Here is a 19,257-nt window from a genome sequence, read left to right on the forward strand (position 1 = left end):
CTGCATGTGGCACTCCCAATATTTTAGGTGGCTCAGTGGTTAGCACTGCTGCCTCACAGCACCAAGGTCCCAAGTTTGATTCTAGCCTTGGGCGACTGTTTGTGTGGAGTTTGCACATTCTCCACGTGTCTGTGTGGGTTTCCTCCAGGTGCTCTGGTTTCCTCCCAATGTCTAAAGTGTTAGGTGCATTAGTCAGGGGGAACTGGGACTGGGTGGGTTACTCTTCGGAGGGTCAGTGTGGACTTGTTGGGCTGGAGGGCCTGTTTCCACACTGTGGGGGATCTAATCTAATCTAATCAATTTAAGCCTTCAACTTTTATTTAATATTCAAGATTTCAATATTTTTAAACTTTTCTTTTCTGTTTTTAAATTCCACTTTCTTTCCCTCTTCATTCCATTTTCAGAAATGACGAATAATTCAATTAATTGTTCTTAACTGAGATTTGCTGGTTCAGACTTTGCATGGCTTACTAACTTTTTAAAAACTGATTGGTCAGTGATGCACTGTTGCTTGACTCATTCTTACAGCTCTTCGATTTCCCGTAGAAGGTACTATACTATAACAAGACTCTACTCTCAGTGATGTTCCAGTGCAGAACTACATAAAAGGTCTTTGGGCAAGTGCAAATGCAAATGTAACATTCACTGCTCACTACATAATTCAGGCCCCTATGTTCAGATCAGCAGCAGATGGAGTACATACTCTTTTTAGCACTAATCTAATTTTTGTGCAAAAAATATTGAGCACAGAATTTGGAATATCTTACAATGTTAAGAACCTATATAAATGAATAAAATAATTTCACTTAATATATTATGGAAATTGGCTGTATTGGATAAATACTTTTGAAGATGAGAATGAATGATTATAACCACAAAACTCTATACTTGAGACATTTCCTTTATTTACACATAAAAGGAACTACTCGCTGTAATGTTTTCAACATTGCACAAATTTCTTCAAAATAACTTTGGACACTAATGCATCTCATTGGTGCATTTTTTTTAAAAAACCACAAATGCAACTTTAGTGTCTGCCTTTTAAACCTCAGACTTTACCATTAACCACCTGTCAGACAATCTTGACGCATTTCAGAAAAGGCATATGGCCAAGTCTGAACTGTATCTTATTTTTAAATACTCAGCTCTGCTTGAGCAGTTTACTAAAGTCTGCAACTTTTACAGTTTTCTAAAACAGCAATTTCATCGGTCTTCTTCAAAGCTTTTCTGCTATTACTTTTACCCTTGAATATGGGATCTCTTATTGGGATACTATCTGCTCTGGTAGAACGATAGCCCTGTTGCCCTTGTGTATCTTGCCTTTGGTCTTGAGATTGTTTGGTTCATCTTGATTGATAGTCAACCGTCCCAAACAGACATAAAGAAAGTATTTCCATTTGATACTGCATCAAAAACTAAAAGTTAATTAGAAGATAAAGCCTACCAGGAATTCAGGCAATATGTCTTTAGTCAAAGAGTGGCAAAAATGTTGAACTCACTACAACAAGAAGCAGATGAATTCACAGAAAAGCAAGATAAAGTAGGAGGGAGAAAGAAATAAAAAGTTACAGTGATGAGTTTAGACAAAGTAGAGGCAGCCTATGTAGGTTAGAAGTGCCAGAATTGTCCAACAGGCGTAAACATCTAACTTCTTCACTGAAAACAATGTGAGGAGCCGGGTATTGGTGGTGGTTTGGGGTGAGGGAAAAAGGTAATTGTGGAGGATGTTGTGGGGCAGAAGAGTGCATGGAGGAAGAGAATGGGTAGTCATGCTGCATAATGGCATTCTTCTGAACTTAAACTAGAGTTTTAATTTCCTGAATTTGGAAATTACAAACTCAGTACAAACTATATAACAAATACAGATTATCTTTATCAGTATAAACCAGTACCAAATCTCAATGCAGTAACTAAGTACAAGTTATTTTTAAAGAAAAATATTTTTTGAACCATCGAAGTGTGGACATCAGCATTGGCAAATTACATACTTGCTATTTTTATGTCTTTCCCCAACGCCAATGATATCAACAGCAAGAATTCCACATAGCATACATTAAATGCAGACTGCAGTACTTTTTGGTCTGTCCCATTAACCCAAGGCTCCTTAAAATAACCCTAAAGCATGACTGAGACAGTTCAATTTCATGGGAGCTCAATTAGTATTAATGAATAGTGAAAATTAGCCTGAATTTACTTCAGTCTCAAGGAGACCCAATATAAAAGACAGGAAGAGAGAGAGACAAATTTCATTTCAGGCTGATTACCAATTCATGTTCCCAAATGTGGTCTATTAAGAATAAACAATTCTAAAACAGCCTTAGAACTGAATGTGGAAAATATCTACTTTCTGAATTCAAAAATAAATTATGCAACAAGTTTTCAGACAGCAATTTGAGCATCATAACATGCAAGAAAACGAGATACATTTTAAACTGCTTCATATAGCTATAATATCTTTTTAAAAACGCAAGTCTACTCAAAATGGCAAATTACAGCCATCTCAACAAAATAAATCAACATAAATTACTTCAACTATCCACATCTAAACACTGACAAATTGCAGGTTATGATTTTTGTCACCAGAGCCACTTCTATTTTAAGATATTCCAGGGCAAAGATCAGTGCTCCCAATGATGAACTGCATCTGCCAAGTCTGAGTACTGTTCCAGCTTGGGTATGCATGGCATGTAAGCTTCCTCTTGCATTGGACTGGGAATAAGATGGGTTTAATTCCCTCTCCATCTCCCGCCTTGAACAAATGTCAGAAAAGTCAACAGGAAGTCTCATCCTATTCAAGTTTTGCATGCCAGACTTCACTGTGGAGCCAGCTATTAAAACCATCCTGAGTTGCAAGTACACAAGGACTCAGAGCACAGTGAATGCACTGTTCACATGGTAGCTGGAACTGATAACAGAAAACAGCATTTGACTGCTTAGAACAAGGCTTCTTTTGCTAATCTTAAAATGGTATGTCTTTCATGTTGGTTTGAGCTAATAAATCAAAATCTTTCATCCCAACTATTCAATGTCAAGGAGCAATCATCTGTTGCATTGTCTTCTGAGAGGAGTAGGGATGCTCTTGCCCATTTTCTATTTACCTTCACTATAGAATCCTCAAAATAGCTTCATGAATATATTCACCTTGTGATCCTAAGGCAAGTTACACAAGGCTCACAAAACAGAATGTTAGATAATCATTTTCCAATGAATCAACAACCCGTGCCATGTTCCCTTCCTTTTATTTTACAATGGCTGGCTGGCTGATACAAAGTCAATATAAATAATTATTATTTATGTATAAAAGCCGACTCAGATGAACAGAGAAAAATCAAAATTCCATGTCATATTTTAATTTTCAAAGACAAAGGTATTCTGTCATCTTTATGTGTGCTTCACAGGTTTATAACAGATTTATTAACATTATGTCACTTTAGCACACAGGAAATAGGGCAAACCTTGATAAGCACTTATATGAAACTGCAAAGCAATGCACCAGACAAACAACCAAATGAGTTAGTTAATGAAGTATTCATTTCTTGCACAATACAGATTTTTTTCTACTTTTGTTTATTTCAATATCAAAGGATTTCAAACAGCCCATCATGCATATACCAGCTCTTCTAACAAGCATCACTTCATAATGTCAATCACCTGCATTCTCTGCATACTCTTGTACATTATTTCTATCCAAATAGAAATCCAAATTTCTCTAACGCCTGAATTGAACCTAGCTCCAAAACATTTCCAAGCAGTGCATTCCATGTTCTAACTACTCTCAGAGTCACTTTAAACGGGTGCCCTTTGGTTCCTGATCCTTTTCCGAGCAGGAACAGCTTCTCCCCATCTACTCATGATTTTGAAGATTTCTCTCAAATTTCCTCTCAGCCTCTTCTCTCCAAGGTGAACAGTCCCAACTTCTTCTCTACCCTCAAGTGAAGTTTCTCATTCCTAGAACGATTCTTGTAAATTACTTCTGCACCGTTTCCAATGCATTCATATTTTTCCTATGAGGGGCCCACAACCTGGCACAAAATACTCCAGCTAAGGTCTAACGATTTCTTAAACAAGTTCAACATCAACTCTTTGCCCTTGTACTTTATGACTCAATTATTAAAACCAAGACCACTACATGCTTTATTAGTGGCTCACTCCATTTGTCCTGCTACTTTCAATGATCTGTGCACATACACCTTAGTTCCTCTGCACCTGCAATCCTTTTAGCACTGTAGCACTGTACTCTCTATTTTATATTTTCTTTCAATGTTCTTCCTACGAAAGTGCATCACCTTACACTTCTCTGCACTGAACCTCATTGTCACCTATCCACCCATTCCAACAATTTGTCAATATGCTGTTGGAGTTGCACACTGTCCTCACATTGCTTCCATGTTCTGTGTGATCTGCATATCTGTGCTCTTTTAATTCCCTTTACACTCATGCTTTCAATTGAGAAGCTAGACTGGACATGGGCGGGGACCATTTTGTTCAGTTAATCGAATTCTGGACAACATAGTTTAGACAAGCACTGGGACCTTACCACCTTGCCAGATAATCCGATATTCAGACAATTGAATGCCGGATTATCGAGGTTCCTCTGTACGTGATCATTTTTATAAGCCTGTGCAATGCAATAAGTCACAGGTTTAATTATCCTTCCTTCCACAGGAATCAATTTGGTACCTTTCTTGATAACATTTCAGTCTTTTACAGAAGTCACAAGTTAATTGTTTTTATCACAAAGAGCAACGAAGTGAATTTTTATAATATAGGGCTACATTGGCCAGGAATTCTACCATTCTCCCTCTTTTAGCTCTAATTCCTAATATTAACGCAAGCTAACTGGAGCTATGAACACTAAACCTAATGAATATGGGAGGAAGGATGTTGAAAGGGCACACAAAAGATTTATAAGGATGTTTCCGGGACTGGAGGGTAAGTTAAAACGCAAGGCTGAACAGGCTGGGGCTTTTATCCCTGGTCTGTCAGAGGAGGAAGGGTAACCTTATAGAAGTTTATAAAGTCAACAGGGGCATGGATAGATGAATAGTCAAGGTCTTTTTCCTAGAGTTGAAGAATTCAAAACTATAGGGCATAGGTTTAAGATGAGAGGTGAAAGATTTAAAATGACATAAAGGGTAACTTTTTCAAGTGGAGGGTGGTGCATGTATGGAACAAGTTGCCAGAGGAAGTGGTGGAGGCGGGTATAATTACAACATTTAAAAGGCATATGGATGAGTATATGAATAGGAAGGGTTTAGAGGGATATAGGCCAAATACTGGCAAATGGGACTAGGTCAGACTGGGATATCTGGTCATTGCAGACGAGTTAAACTGAAGGGTTTGTTTTGTGCTGTATGACTCTATGAACAATGAGTGAAGTAAATCAGAGTCAAAACAAACGAGGTAACCCTCCCATTTTATAAACCATTGTAAAGTCACACTCAGACTACTGGTCAGAGTCCTAGCAGTCACAGTACAAAAGGACATTGCTGCTATCAAAAGAATACAGAAAAGAGCAACCCGAATGACTGTGGGCATAGGCATGGTGGATTATAAGAATGGTCACGTACAGAGGAACCTCGATTATCCGGCATTTAATTATCTGAATATCGGATTATCTGGCAAGATCGCAAGGTCGCAATGCTTGGCTACACTATGCTGTCCAGAATTCAATTAACTGAACAAAATGCTCCCTGCCCGTGTCTTTCAGATAATTGAAGTTCCTCTGTAAATTGCACACATTCTCAATGGAAACAAAAGGCTGAGTGGCATCAAAACAATTGATTTTAAGATTCTAAGGAATTAGATAATGTGGACCATGACCAACTATTTTAGATTGTTCAGAACATTAGAACCAAAGCCCAGTTCTTGAAGGAGGGATAAACGTGAAATTAATCCATGAAAACTGTATTGCAAGGAGGAATTGACTAATCTATGGTACCAGCTCGCTAAGGAAACAGTGAAAGCAGGAATCTCAACTCTCAAGGAATTAAGGGCTACGGGGAGAACGCGGGTAAGTGGAGTTGAAATGCCCATCAGCCATGATTGATTGGCGGAGAGGACTCGATGGGCCAAATGGCCTTACTTCCACTCCTATGTCTTATGGTCTACAAATTAGGTATATTATTTTGGACAGTAACATTTGGAGATTAGTATATGAATAATTTAGGACATGATCTGGTACATACAGCATGCCAGGAAGAAAAGGTAGTCATGAATCTAGCCACCCAAAGGTCTCCTTCAGGTTTTGCTTGCATCATTTCTTGTCTGCTGGAGGCTAACTGATACCCTGATGGTTACGATTGTCAACAATTCAATTTTGTAATGTGGGTAATGTGACTACCAAGACTACCAAGACTGGGGGGGTGGGGGGGTGGGGGTGGGGGGGGGCGGGGGAATGTATATATTTTTTGTCCAGCAATTCATTTGTTTCATTACAAATCTACAAAACTGTTATTGGATAAAGGTTTCAGTCTCCAAAAGATTCCCACTTGCACTGTATTTAATACATTAAAGACAAATCCAAAGCAACCTTATTTAAAATGAACAGGAATCCATTTATTATACATGAGAGTTAAAGAGAACCAACAAAAGATTTCACAAGTTAAACAATCTGATTACTCCTTAAACCAAAATTCAATGGCACTATGCATTTGGAAAAAGTTAAAAATAAATCCAACTCAGCACAAAATCTACAAGCTTTGCAGCCATATTTAAACAGTTGCAATTTCAAGGATCCATACTAGTAAACCAGTTACCGGTATGTGCTGAAGGGGTTTAATTCTCATATTCATAAGATTTAAGCTGCTCAGTTATCAAGTTTTTTCAAGACAGAGTTCGAAAGCTTTTTTTAAACTTGAAGAGAATCAAGGGTTTTGGGGATTAGGCAGGAAAGTAGAGTTGAGATGATCAGCTGTGATTGCATAAATGGTAGACTTGAATGATTGAATGATGTACTCCTATTATTGTTAAAAGGGCAACAAGCACGACAGGTCTCTGAATGTTCATACCCTTTACATATACACAGCAAATCCACTGTGGCAGGGATTCAGGGAATCTACACTGAAACCTTACATTTTTTTGAACTGCAACTTCTGTGAAGTCAAACAAAATGTATTTATGCAACACTGATTCTTTAAAGTACACATTCATTTCTTGTAATTAGCTTCCATCATCAAAAATTTGTGTTTTAAGAATTTGAACAGATTTATTGAAAGTTCTCCCCATCCCTGTAGGAGTCCCAAAGTAATACAAATTTTTGAGTAGATTATTGTTCATTTTCTTATTCAAGGCCTTTATTGCATTCTGACTGGAAAGGGGTGGCAAACTGCTTTGTGCTTCTGCCAAAGCTGCCCAATGAATTCTAGGAGGAATGCAACAGCAACTAGCCTCTTTGAAGGAGGAAGGACCTGAACTTGGTCACTTTGCCATAATACAAGTGTGAAACACCCATCTTGACAGTCACTTAATTTAAGGAGAAAGTGAGGACTGCAGATGCTGGAGATCAGAGCTGAAAATGTGTTGCTGGAAAAGCGCAGCAGGTCAGGCAGCATCCAAGTAGCAGGAGAATCGATGTTCCTGAAGAAGGGTTCATGCCCGAAACGTCGATTCTCCTGCTCCTTGGATGCTGCTTGACCTGCTGCGCTTTTCCAGCAACACATTTTCAGCTTAGTCACTTAATTTAACTCAAAGTGTTTCTGTAATAGTCTTACAAACAAAAACCACAAAAATTTTGGGCTTGTTTTCCCCCCCAAGTCAAGCATGCCAAATTATTTGCTTTTAAAAATTGCCAATTATATCATAAATTCAAGTTTCGAAGGGCAGAGTCTGCAGCAACTCCAAACTGGTTAATTTATCTCCTTGCAATATTTCCAAAGACAGCTATCTCGATCTCTATGTTCAAGCAGCAACAAATTTTCCTCACTTCCACACAGAATAAAGCTAAAATGCAGACCGACAATTTTTACCTGAGAGATTAAATGAGATACATCAGCTCTTCAGCAATCACAATACAGTACAACTTAACACCTAACAGAAACTCTGTTGTAACATCCTTTTCATGGCTTATTAAATGTCATTATTTAATTTCCAGATTGAAACAAGTATGAAAGTAGAACTAACAAACAAAAATTGACTTGCAGCCGATTATGAATTGTAGAATCTGTTCAGAATACAATGTAACATGAACTAAACTAGGAGTGAAAGCCTTCACCAAGTTGGAATTGAACAGATGTGGAAAAACATCACTTGCAAACTTATCATAGCATTATCTTAATTGGTGCACAAAAGGATGAAATTTTAGCTCTGGATGCTAGATAATTAAGAAGTTAAACAAAACATCCACAAACACAAAGTAATGTTTTTGTTTACTTGAAAGCAAAGACCTTTTCTTCAGATGACATTGAAACAACTTGTTTTTGCAATAAGCTGTATAAATGCCATTTTAATTTTGTCAAACTGGTGATTTGATGTTCTTCGAAGAATGAAAGGCTTCTAAAAGGGGATGGTCTTCGTACTACATTTCTTCTGCACCAGTTGTGAAGTAGAGTTCTGAAACCTTGTTAAAGGCAGGCCAGCACACTGTCTGGATTCTTTACAAAGTTGAAAAAGGGCTGACAGGGTGATTTCCCATCATAAGGAACTTAAAACATTTCACTAACATTTGGAAACTACTGAATGGAGCTCTGTGTGTTCATTTAACTATGCATGAACAGAGACCAGCTTCCTGTATTAAATGTGACGGGGTAGGTAGTGCAGACCCACAAGTTTCCCTTACATAGCAACACAGAAAATAGGAATAGGACTAAATCATTCAGCCCTTCAAGCCTGCTCTGCCATTCATATGATCAGGACTGATCATCCAACTCATCAGCCTGTTCCTGCTTTCCTTTGATCCCTTTAGCCCGAAGTGCGATATCCAAGTCCTTCTTGAAATCATACAATGTTTTTGCCTCCACTGTTTTCTGAGACAGTGAATTCCACAGACCCACCTGGGTGAAGAAATTCTCATCTCAATCCAAAATGGATTCCCCTCCCCCCCAATCCTGAAACTGTGGCCCTAGTTCTGGGCCCTTTTAGACTCCCCTAAAATCAGCAACCTCCTGCTTTTATCTACTCCTGTTAAAATTTTATAGGTTTCCATGAGATCTTTCATTCTTCTGAACTCCTAATAGATTCAAATTGTCCTCATACGTTATATTCGTTCAGCACCAAAAAAAATTGCAGTAAACTGCACCAAAAAGGAGAAGACACATTAAAAAGTACCAGCACAGTGCCAAAAGCTCCTACATTTTAGGTCATTAAGGGATTGCAATGAATCAAAATTACATGTTTCTTGCACAAGGAGGGAATGAAGGAAAATTGGAGGGCAAGTCAACACAGGACACGCTAATGTGTCTGTCAGCAGCCAGTTAAACAACAGAAGAGGCCTGGGGCCAGGTTACTTGTCTGCTGTCCCCGCCAAAAAATGGTGCTTGATACTTGGGAGATCAGAGTGAAAAACCTAATTTGAATGGAGGAACGAAGTCCCCTTAAAATCCATAGTATTTATGGACTTAGATCCTTAATAAATTGATTTACAGATAAGCTGCTTGTGGTTCCCATTCAGATTACCAGAATTGGAGTTTGCCCAGGAAAAGGTTCACTGAGACAAGTGAAAATAAAGTTTGGATAAGCAGACAGTCATCAAGATAGGACAGTGGTTTTTCATAATGATGTTTATTACATGCTTCTGCTAAGGGAAGCATATAAAGCAGCATCCCTCAGCCACTGTGGTGTCTGACTATTTACTGAAAACTGTCTGCATTTTCAGGCCACAGAATTTTTCTTATTATAAACAATTTTTCCTTGAGCATATAACCTTTACTCTTCCTTCAAATATCTGTTGTTTGGCTATTTCATTGACTTAAAGAATACCAGTTTACATTAGGCACAATTAAACATTAAATAAATACATACACATATGGTTGCAATGCCTGTTAAAAACAATTTAACTTGTGATAAAGGATAAGGAAACTGTACTTAATAGATCAGAGAATGGAGCCTACAACTCTATGTTGACAAACTCGGGCAATGTTTCATCAGCACTAGTAGTGATGAATGGAAGCTAGGCAGTCTCCAAGTCAGGGTGTGGTGGGAAGTTTGGGGGCTGTGGTAGAAGAAGGAAAATATTTATAATCAAACAGCAAGTCACCCAAGAACATACTTCCACATCTGCTAGCAGCCAAATACAGAGAGATATTCACAGGTTCTTAGAAACAGGACACCTGCATGGTTTGAACTGTAGAAGAGTAAATTGTGGGTTTAGGTGGGTGGGAGAATGCGGATCCAGACTGGAAGAAGAAATAACTTTTATGTTCAAAGTATTTGACCACGCACGTGTAAACTGATCTCAAACATTTTTTAAAAGTTCTTAGATTCTGCTACATGATGTACACATGCTACACATAGCCTTTTACAGCAGTCACCTCTAACATAAAAATTACTTCGACTAAACGGAATATCTTTTCAAAGCTTCACAAAACTATATGCTTGCATTTCAACTCTTTTGTTTGCCTTGCAATTAGACATGCAACCATGAGAACTCTATCAGTAAAGCTGAGTAATATTCTTCACTCTGGGTTCCTCAGACAAAAAAAAACCTATCTCAAGTTGTTCAAACAAAAGTTTATACAATTCAGAGTAAAATGATCAATGGGCCATGCTCAGTGCTTGACAGAAAAGTAAACTGCTGCTAGGTTGGACTCAAGTAACAGCACTCATTCCTATCAGTGCAAGATAAAAATATTGGTAAGTAGATGATTTGTGTGTTTTATAAAGTTATCAATAGATGGAACCATTTTAGGTATTAACCTGATGCTTAAAAATTACATTAAAATGTATGATCGACACCTCATTAGATTTCTAAGTACAAATCATCTGCACAGAGAACCAGAGTGAATTAACAAAATCAATTCTGAAAATTCACAATTCGTTAACTCCAGTTCATTGAAAGGGTATAATTCACATGGTGCTTCTTTCTTCACTTGACTGCACAAGATTGACATCTTCAGAATTCTCGCAAGCACTGCAGATTTGTCAGCCTTGTTTATAAATTTTATCCAGGTTTTTGGGACCAACATGAGCATTACACAGGCTCTTCAGCACTTCATAACTTACCAATATGACAAACTGAACTGAATTGCAGAAACTATTACTCATTTTTAAAGTCCAGAAGAGACGTTGGACCTATTCAATAAAATTCTGAGTGTCTCATACTATGACCCTGGATGAAGCATGGGAATATTATCCAATCAAAAAGAACAAAAGGTCGACCAAAAGGAATTCTACGCAACATAAGAATAACAGATGCAACTAAGGTGCAGTTGCAACTATTGAGAGTTCATGGGAAAGGGCAAAACCAAGGGAAATGAATGAATCAGTTTTAAGAAGATTATGAAAACCTGAAATTCAACATATGAACGAATATTCAAGATAACTCAATAACTGGTTATTTTGAAGAGGAACTGGACATGTAATTGAAAGTGTAAAAGCCATGGGACTGTGGTAAAACAGGGAAATGGATACTTCTTTCAAAGAGACATTACAGCACTTTGAGTTAAATTGAAGTCGCAACTGGACTGCAACAAATCTTATGTCACACCTCCAAAAACACATCACACGAGAAAGCTAGTCAAATTTGAAGATACATGGATTTTGAAGATGAACACTGGACTCAAAACATTAACTCAGATTTCTCTCCAAAGATGCTGCCAAACTTGCTGAGATTTTTTCAGCAATTTCTGTTTTTGTTGCTGAAGATCATTAAATCAGTTAGTCAATCATGCAAGCCATAGATAGGCCACAGCTTTTAGAAATTAAAGTGAATCTGCAATCCATTCCCATCAGGACTATAGTTTGCATATAGAAGCACAGATATCAAATTTATATCCAGGAGGAATGAGTTCCGAAAGCAGCACATTTTAGTTTCAAAGAATGATTGACAAACTTTCATTCTTAAATCTGCTTGCTCTAGATTTTATCTATCTTTTTCTCAAAGTTTTCGCGTTTGTCTTGGTTAGCAATGAAATTCTGGCATACGCTACTTTGCTTATCTTCTTTGAAAATGCAACTAATACACAACAAAAGACTCAAAAATATAATTCACTTTTGAATTATTTTGAACAAGCATATCCACTTACAAAATGCTTTAAATCACTCAGAACATTCTCTACCAATCACCATTTAATGTAGTTTTTTGAATAAGGATACCGTACAAATTTACACATGAAACATTAATGAAAACCTAACCTATTTTCTAACTATCCACAATTGACTACCTGCTTCTGAACTAACCTTAAGTACTTTGTGACTATTTCACTTTGCAGCAGCTCAGAAGTACCAAAATTAAAGCGTGTTCTGCAAAACTGCTCCATTAGCGATTAGATAATTCCAATTTTAAAATAATTTTTCCAAGGTGAAACACAAGACAAACATGACTTAGTTTACGGAAAATTGATGACCATGATACCTGCACAACAACTATCCCACTCACGCGGCAAGAAAGTTAAGTCAGTGTAAACAGCAAAGTCAATGCAATGCTTTCTTAAAACTTCAACACCCTATCATAGTCCTTTTACTTTTGGCAGTTTCATCTTCAATTGAGAGTTTGGAAGTGCAACACATGAATTATAACTAGCTATTTTCTGATTTCTCATATTTAGGAGCTAGCAACATATTTCCAGCTAGTTGTACATAACAGGATTGTTCCATATTATCTCTCATGTCCAAAGGTCAATCTTCACATTAGCTTATCCTAGTCAATTCTCTAAACTCTCAAAATGTTATAACTGGACAACAAGTTTGTCCATTTGGCAGTTCTTATGCAGCCCACCACTAATGTTCCAAAGATAGAAAGTACAAGTGGAAAATCCTTGCAGGAGTCATTCCTCCAATCAAAAAATTTCTCTCCTGTTGTTGTTGCCAATAGGATTACGAGTAAGCCTACAACTGCATGGCAATATTAATAACTTCATCCAGCTTGAGGCATGTGCACTTGGAAAGGCAACAACGAAGCAGAGGCTGCTGAGAGATTATGTAAGAGAATGGGTTGAGACACACATACTGTTATCAGGCAGGTGTTGGACTCACAGGTTCCTCAAGCGGGGTGGGTGCAGGAGAAAGGGGCTCAGAACAAGTGCAGAATACAGAAGTTCCTCATTGTTGGGAGTGGAGGTTCCACATATCAAGTATGGGTTTGAGGCAAAGAAGATCAAAATTGCTGGGCAGATGGCAGGGGATGGAGTATTGGAACCCATGATTTGCTGAACATTGCAAGATATGTCACAGATGGAAAAGGTGAAGGAGTTAAGGCAGACATCACCCTTCCCAAAAACTGGAGGAGTTGGAATAAGGGTGGTTCTTACACATGGAAGGGCAGAAAGGACAACAGCACTTGTAGTAGGGCAGAAAAGCAGAGTACATTTAGGATAGCAGAAGGGTTGAAAGGTATGTCAACAGGAACAGATGCATGTGGTGGAACAGTTACAGATGCACAAGTGGGAGACAGACTCTGTGTGAACCGTAAGAGGCAAATGAAGATCAATTCTCATTAAAGCCAACTCCTCAGTTTTGGCTGGGATCTTCATCCTTTCCTAGTCATCAGGAATTGGGGCCTAGTCTACCTGTCTCCATCTCTGCTTCTTAAGCAAAAAGGCAAAAAAAATTCCTAATTAGTTCTGCCACTTGGCATTGTCTGGTTACAATTTTTATGAAATGCTCATTTAAATTATTGATTTTTACTTTAGGAGTATTTTTTCTGAAATTCACATTTACTGAAATTTGCTCACTGGTCCAGAATAAAAGCAAAGTCCAAATATACAACTCCACCCCTTGCAAAAGAGCAGTCAGGTCATGTTTGCTAAATGTGGGGTATTTTATGATCAGACTAATTTTAAATAGAGCCAAGGATACCTATCCCAGAGTTCATCTCCGCCTGAAGACCAGATATACTATTACTGCAACATTATTTTCTCTTTTCCTGCCACCCACTTAATGCAAATCATCTCTGATCAAGGAAGTGGCTTTGGAAAAAGTGAAGTTATTCATCTTTCAGGCAGTGCTCTCATTACTTCACCTGGTGTGTTGGTAATGTAGATTCGGTCCTTGGTTCGAGTCCCTCCTGTAGCACAGTACCCATGATAAAGAAATTAAAACAAAAAAAGTACAGGAATTAATTATAAAAAAACCCACTTAATATTTTTCACTTGAAGCTCTTCAATTCTAATGTTTCATGGCATACTCTAGTGCAAAGTATAAAGAACTAAAGTAAAAAGCAACATCTCAATGTTTACAGGATCTACTAGGTAAGATCTATTTTGTTAAAAATTAAACTGAACTTAAATTTAAAAACTGGAGCAAGTTTCGGCCATTTTAGCCCTTCAAGCCTGATATATGATTCATCAAGATAATGAATATTTTCTGACCCAATGAGGAAAAACAATCATAACCAATAATCAGGAATACCCTGAATAATACGGTGACAGCACAATTTTTTAAAATGTATGATCACTTTAGTCTCAAAACCACAACATTGTTTTTTTATTTAAAAAGGAAATGATAGATCATAAGACCAAAGAAATCCCTCATAGATGAATTTTACCTAGTCACCATTGCAGCACTCAGCTCAATAATTTTTCTCCTTGAGATTATAGAAATTTACATTTGCACAGCAACTTCAAACTATCTTCCTTGACAATGTTCTTAGCCTTAATGGAAAATGTTCTACCAACTTCTAACTTTTAATGTGATTTTCAAATGTGCACGCCCTTCATCACTGAATCCATCACCACAGTTAAAAGATTTTAGAATCAGTCTTTGCAATCTATTCCAAAGTATATAATCCTAAATTATTCAACTGTTTTTTTCTACAGCCAATCTTGGTAGGTACAATGACCTCCATTACCAGCATTTTTGCCCTCTTAACTACATACAACTTTGAGAATTAGATGGTCAGAATGGTACATTGCTTTCCAGACACTGTTTCTATGAATTTCTTGCACAGCAGAAATGCAATTTCTTCAGCCATCCCTATTACTACTAATGCAATCCAGTTATCAATTGTCTTTTCTGTATATAATCATGAAAAGATAGATTTATTGAATTTGCATTGGTAATCCTTGATGTTTGGCATGATTTATATTGTTGCTTGACTGTTATAGTTAACATATGGTCCTTTTTAGGTATTTGTTCTAATATTAACTGTTTTAAATTTATCCTCATTAAGTGGCTAGCAGTTACAATTCAATGACAAGATTTGCAAACCCTTCTGAGACAAATGCTACATGGCTATTTCTTCCTTCATCCAAAAAACTCTGATCACTGTTTGGAACATGGTTAACAATCTGAATTGTCATTATAGGTAGCTGGCTTAAACTCTTAAACAGAAAAAAAAAGTCAGAAAAGAATTCCCCTTTATACAAATGCTCCAAAGCTCACATTCAGTATACTATTAGCCCCCACAAAAACTAAAATAACGCAAATGCATTTTTTGCACTGTACGGTATTTTCTGCATGATTAGAAATTGAGTTATTGGATGCACCAATTACTGGGTACCTCAACACAAGTCTGACATTGTAGTATCAAGAATAAATGCAGTATGTCGAGTATAAGCAATCTTCTTCATGACAACATACACAAATATCTTTTCAACAAGAGAAATTTGCTTCTGAAACAAACCGTCCAGTCAACGGATGCTTATTAAGTGACTGTACTACATTTGGCACGTTCTTTTGTTTGGTGATTCATTCTTTAAGTTCATTGACTGCACAAATCTTTGTGTTCACTTGAGTTTTAAACACTTGCCCTGCCAATTTCAAATCAACAGTACTGGGAAGTTTTATTTGGTACAAATTGCTTAGCTATTTTTCAGCTTTTAGGTCTTTGATACTGAAACTCTACCCTATTTTGCTACTGGTTATTTCTATCAGATCATAGATCAAGTAGTTCTTCTACACAGGAGGAAACTGCGGCAGACACCTAATGTGTTTGCCACCAAAGAGAAATGCTAAGCACATTTATTTGAACAATCAGATGGGATCATCATCAAACAAAGTCCTCTTTTTTTTTCCTCAAAGCAAGATATTATGAGTAAAGGGCAGGATAGGAAAGCGAAACCACTTGGTAACAAAACATATATGTGAATCGTCTGAAAGACTTGACATAAATCAGAGCAGTTGGCAATTCTTTCTTATTGAAAATTTGCTAAAAGCCGTACGTTCAAACGATTCCAGATTTTTGTTAATATCTGTTTTCAAGTGCTGTTTAAACAGCTGCATTGGAAAAACCCACAATATCATTTTCAATAATAGGACATCCATAAACTATACTTGAAATTCACTTTGAAATTTTGAGAAAGGTGGGTGGGAATGGGGAAATCAGTAGCAAAAGGTTGTTCGGTTACTTACTTTAAAATAAAATGCAAGTTAGCAGATAACCGTGGGTCTGTAAACTGTGTTGTCCTGTTGTTGTGGTCAACAAAATAGACTCTTCCTGTGGCTGTATTGCGGATTTCCCAACCCGGAGGCAAAGGCCCTAGTTCCTCACAATTAACGTTGCTAAGATCCCTGCAAAACAAAACATAGACGGCTACCTCCACTTACTTCACGCCAAACCAATTAAATTTATAAAGAATACAATTCCATAATGTCAGAAAGACCAGAGCATTCCAAAAACCTGATATTTTCTGTTCTAAGCCTATAGTGTCCCAAGATACAAGTTCATTAAAACCTGCACAGGCCTGAAAACCAGGTTGTCATGTCATTAATCTACATTTTAGCTGCACATCTTAGCCAAGTGGCTTTATCCCAAGGAATAAGTCCACTAAAAGCAAATACTCTGGTATTTCACATTCATATCCAACTAGTAGTTCTTATCAAAATATACAGGAACATGGAAACTAATTTTTCAACAAACATTTTACATTTACCACAAAACACCTATCTATGCATCTATGCTCCACTACACTTCTAAAAGCAGGTACTTAAATTATTTTTAATTCATGTATTAAATGTGGGAGTTGCTGGTTGAGCCTGCAAATGTTGCCCATCCATAACTGCCCAGAGGGTAGTTAAGAGTCAACCACATTGCTATGGTTCTGGAGTCACATACGTCAGATTGGGTAAGGTCTTCACTAAACGACAATTGTGAACCAGATGGGGATTTCCAACAACCGACAATCCAGATTTTGATTAAATTCTAATTCCATCATCTGAAAAGGGGGGTTTCGAATCCAGGTCCCTCCTCCAATCTGGTTGTCACTTGTACTTAAAGCCTTTACAAAAATTCTATCAACGTCATTCTCTCTCTTTCAAACAAACAATCTTCTCCTCTTCACAGCCACCTCACATTTTTAATCAAGATTAAAAGCAGCTAACCTATTATTAGATCTCTGCTGAAAATATTATTTAGTTGGGTGCCAGCTGGTTTGGATCAGCAGTCTGGGTAGATTCACTCTCCAACCTTGTTCAGAGTTGCTTTGTCCCTACTTAGCCATTATTAATGGCAAGGTTTTGTCAAGGGGATAATTCCCAAATTTAGGTTTACAAGAATGAAGAATCCACGGAAGGTGGGATGGTCTCCTTTGAAAAGAGAAGATTAGCAAGATTTGATAGAAATGTCCAAACTCATGATAAGTCTAGACACAGTAAATAAAGAAAAACTGGACCTACTAGTAGAGCCACAGGATACTGATTAAGGTAAACAGCAAAATAATCAATGGCAACATCTTTTTGTTTTATATATGGCACACATAGCTAGAATCTGAAATGCACTGACAGGACAATGAATGGTAGATTCGTTAATCGGCAAACAAGTATATCTGACAAGGCCAGCACTGTTTGCCCATGCAAAATTCTTGAGTGCATTCTTGAATTGTTAGAGTGTTGTCACACCTGCAGTACTGTAAGGAAATAAGCTCTCACATTTCAATCCAGTTACAGTGAGGCAAAGCATCATATTTCCAAGAGTCAGATTGGAGGGTAATTTGGAGGGAAATACTCCAGGTGGATTTGATGGCCATTGTTCCTGCAAATGGCAGAGTTTGCAGGATTGGAAGATGATGGGGAGGGAAGTTTGACTACAGCAACTATAGCACATCTTGTAGATGATACACACTGTTGTGACAGTGTGTGGATGATAGGGAAAAGTGAGTGTTTAAGGTCGACAATAGGGATGCTAATCAAGCAGACTGTTTTGCCCTGGGTGGAGCTAAGCTTCTGAGTGTTGCTGTAGCTGCACTCATTCCAGTAAATGGGAAATATTCCATGACACTCCTGAGCTGAGCTTTATAGATGGTGGGAAGACTTTCGGGAGTCAGGTGGTGAGATACTTGCTGCAGAATTCCCAGTATCTAACCTGTTTTTGTAGCTATGGTATTTACATTCCTCATCTAGTTAAGTTTCTGGTCAAATATAATTTCCTAGGATGTTGATGGTGTGGATTTCTGAGATGGCAATGCTGTTGATCATCAAGTGGAAGTGGTTAGATTCACTCTTGACGAGATTGTCATTGTCTGACAATGTGTGACACAAATGCAACTCATCTGCCTAAGTTTGAATGTTATCTAGGTAGTTCTGCATGCTGATACAGACTACTTCAATATGGTAGTAGTAATGAATGGAAATGCAGCAAACATCTCCATCTCTGACTAAAGAGCTTAAGCATGTTTAAAACTCAAATCATTAAAAATGTAAATATGATTCTTTTGCCTATCAAACCAAACTGCAAGCCAGAAATAGAGAAGTATCTCCAAATTCATATGCCAAGTTTAGAAGAATCTGAAGATGTGGTCCTTACAAACACCTTGGGATGGAAACTGAAACCATTATCCTTTTGTTAAATCTCTCCATCAACAAAGTAGACCCATTAGGCCAGGCTTCCTTTACCTGGGTACTCGAGGATCGTGCCATGTGCTCACCCCGGTCTGTGTGTGCAGAAAATACACCTGACCTTGTTGCGTTGTTCTTTGTTCTATACAAAATAAAAGAATAATAAATACTCATGACAGTTGCAATAAAGAGAAATCGGTTTTCAGCCAATGAGATCCACACCAGTGAGAGTTTCAACTGTCCCTGCATGGAACATGGCACAGACTGTTACAAAAAAAGTGTCAAAATGCAAATGAAAAGTTATAGTTAATGAATTTTGTAGAATTTAAGATGATGAACAATCATACATGGAAAAAGAAGTATTTTCAAAAGACTTTTTCTTCTACCTCCCTC

At 37.5% G+C, this 19,257-nt stretch overlaps 1 protein-coding gene across 3 annotated transcripts in view; it reads right to left on the reverse strand.

Moving 5' to 3' along the window:
• The window catches only part of smurf2 (SMAD specific E3 ubiquitin protein ligase 2), a 295,721-nt gene that overhangs the window by 46,071 nt on the left and 230,393 nt on the right, over nt 1-19,257 (reverse strand). For 2 of the 3 annotated variants that reach the window (XM_072558839.1, XM_072558838.1), the window contains 3 exons: nt 18,922-19,006; nt 16,444-16,602; nt 14,114-14,158 (listed from right to left, as the gene is read on the reverse strand). In XM_072558839.1, the coding sequence (XP_072414940.1) occupies nt 14,114-14,158; nt 16,444-16,602; nt 18,922-19,006 (289 nt within the window). The remainder of the gene's footprint in view (nt 1-14,113; nt 14,159-16,443; nt 16,603-18,921; nt 19,007-19,257) is intronic. The other variant, XM_072558840.1, reaches the window with a different exon arrangement.

Source organism: Chiloscyllium punctatum, chromosome 39, assembly GCF_047496795.1.
Source record: "Chiloscyllium punctatum isolate Juve2018m chromosome 39, sChiPun1.3, whole genome shotgun sequence".
In the NCBI taxonomy this organism is placed as follows: domain Eukaryota; kingdom Metazoa; phylum Chordata; class Chondrichthyes; order Orectolobiformes; family Hemiscylliidae; genus Chiloscyllium; species Chiloscyllium punctatum.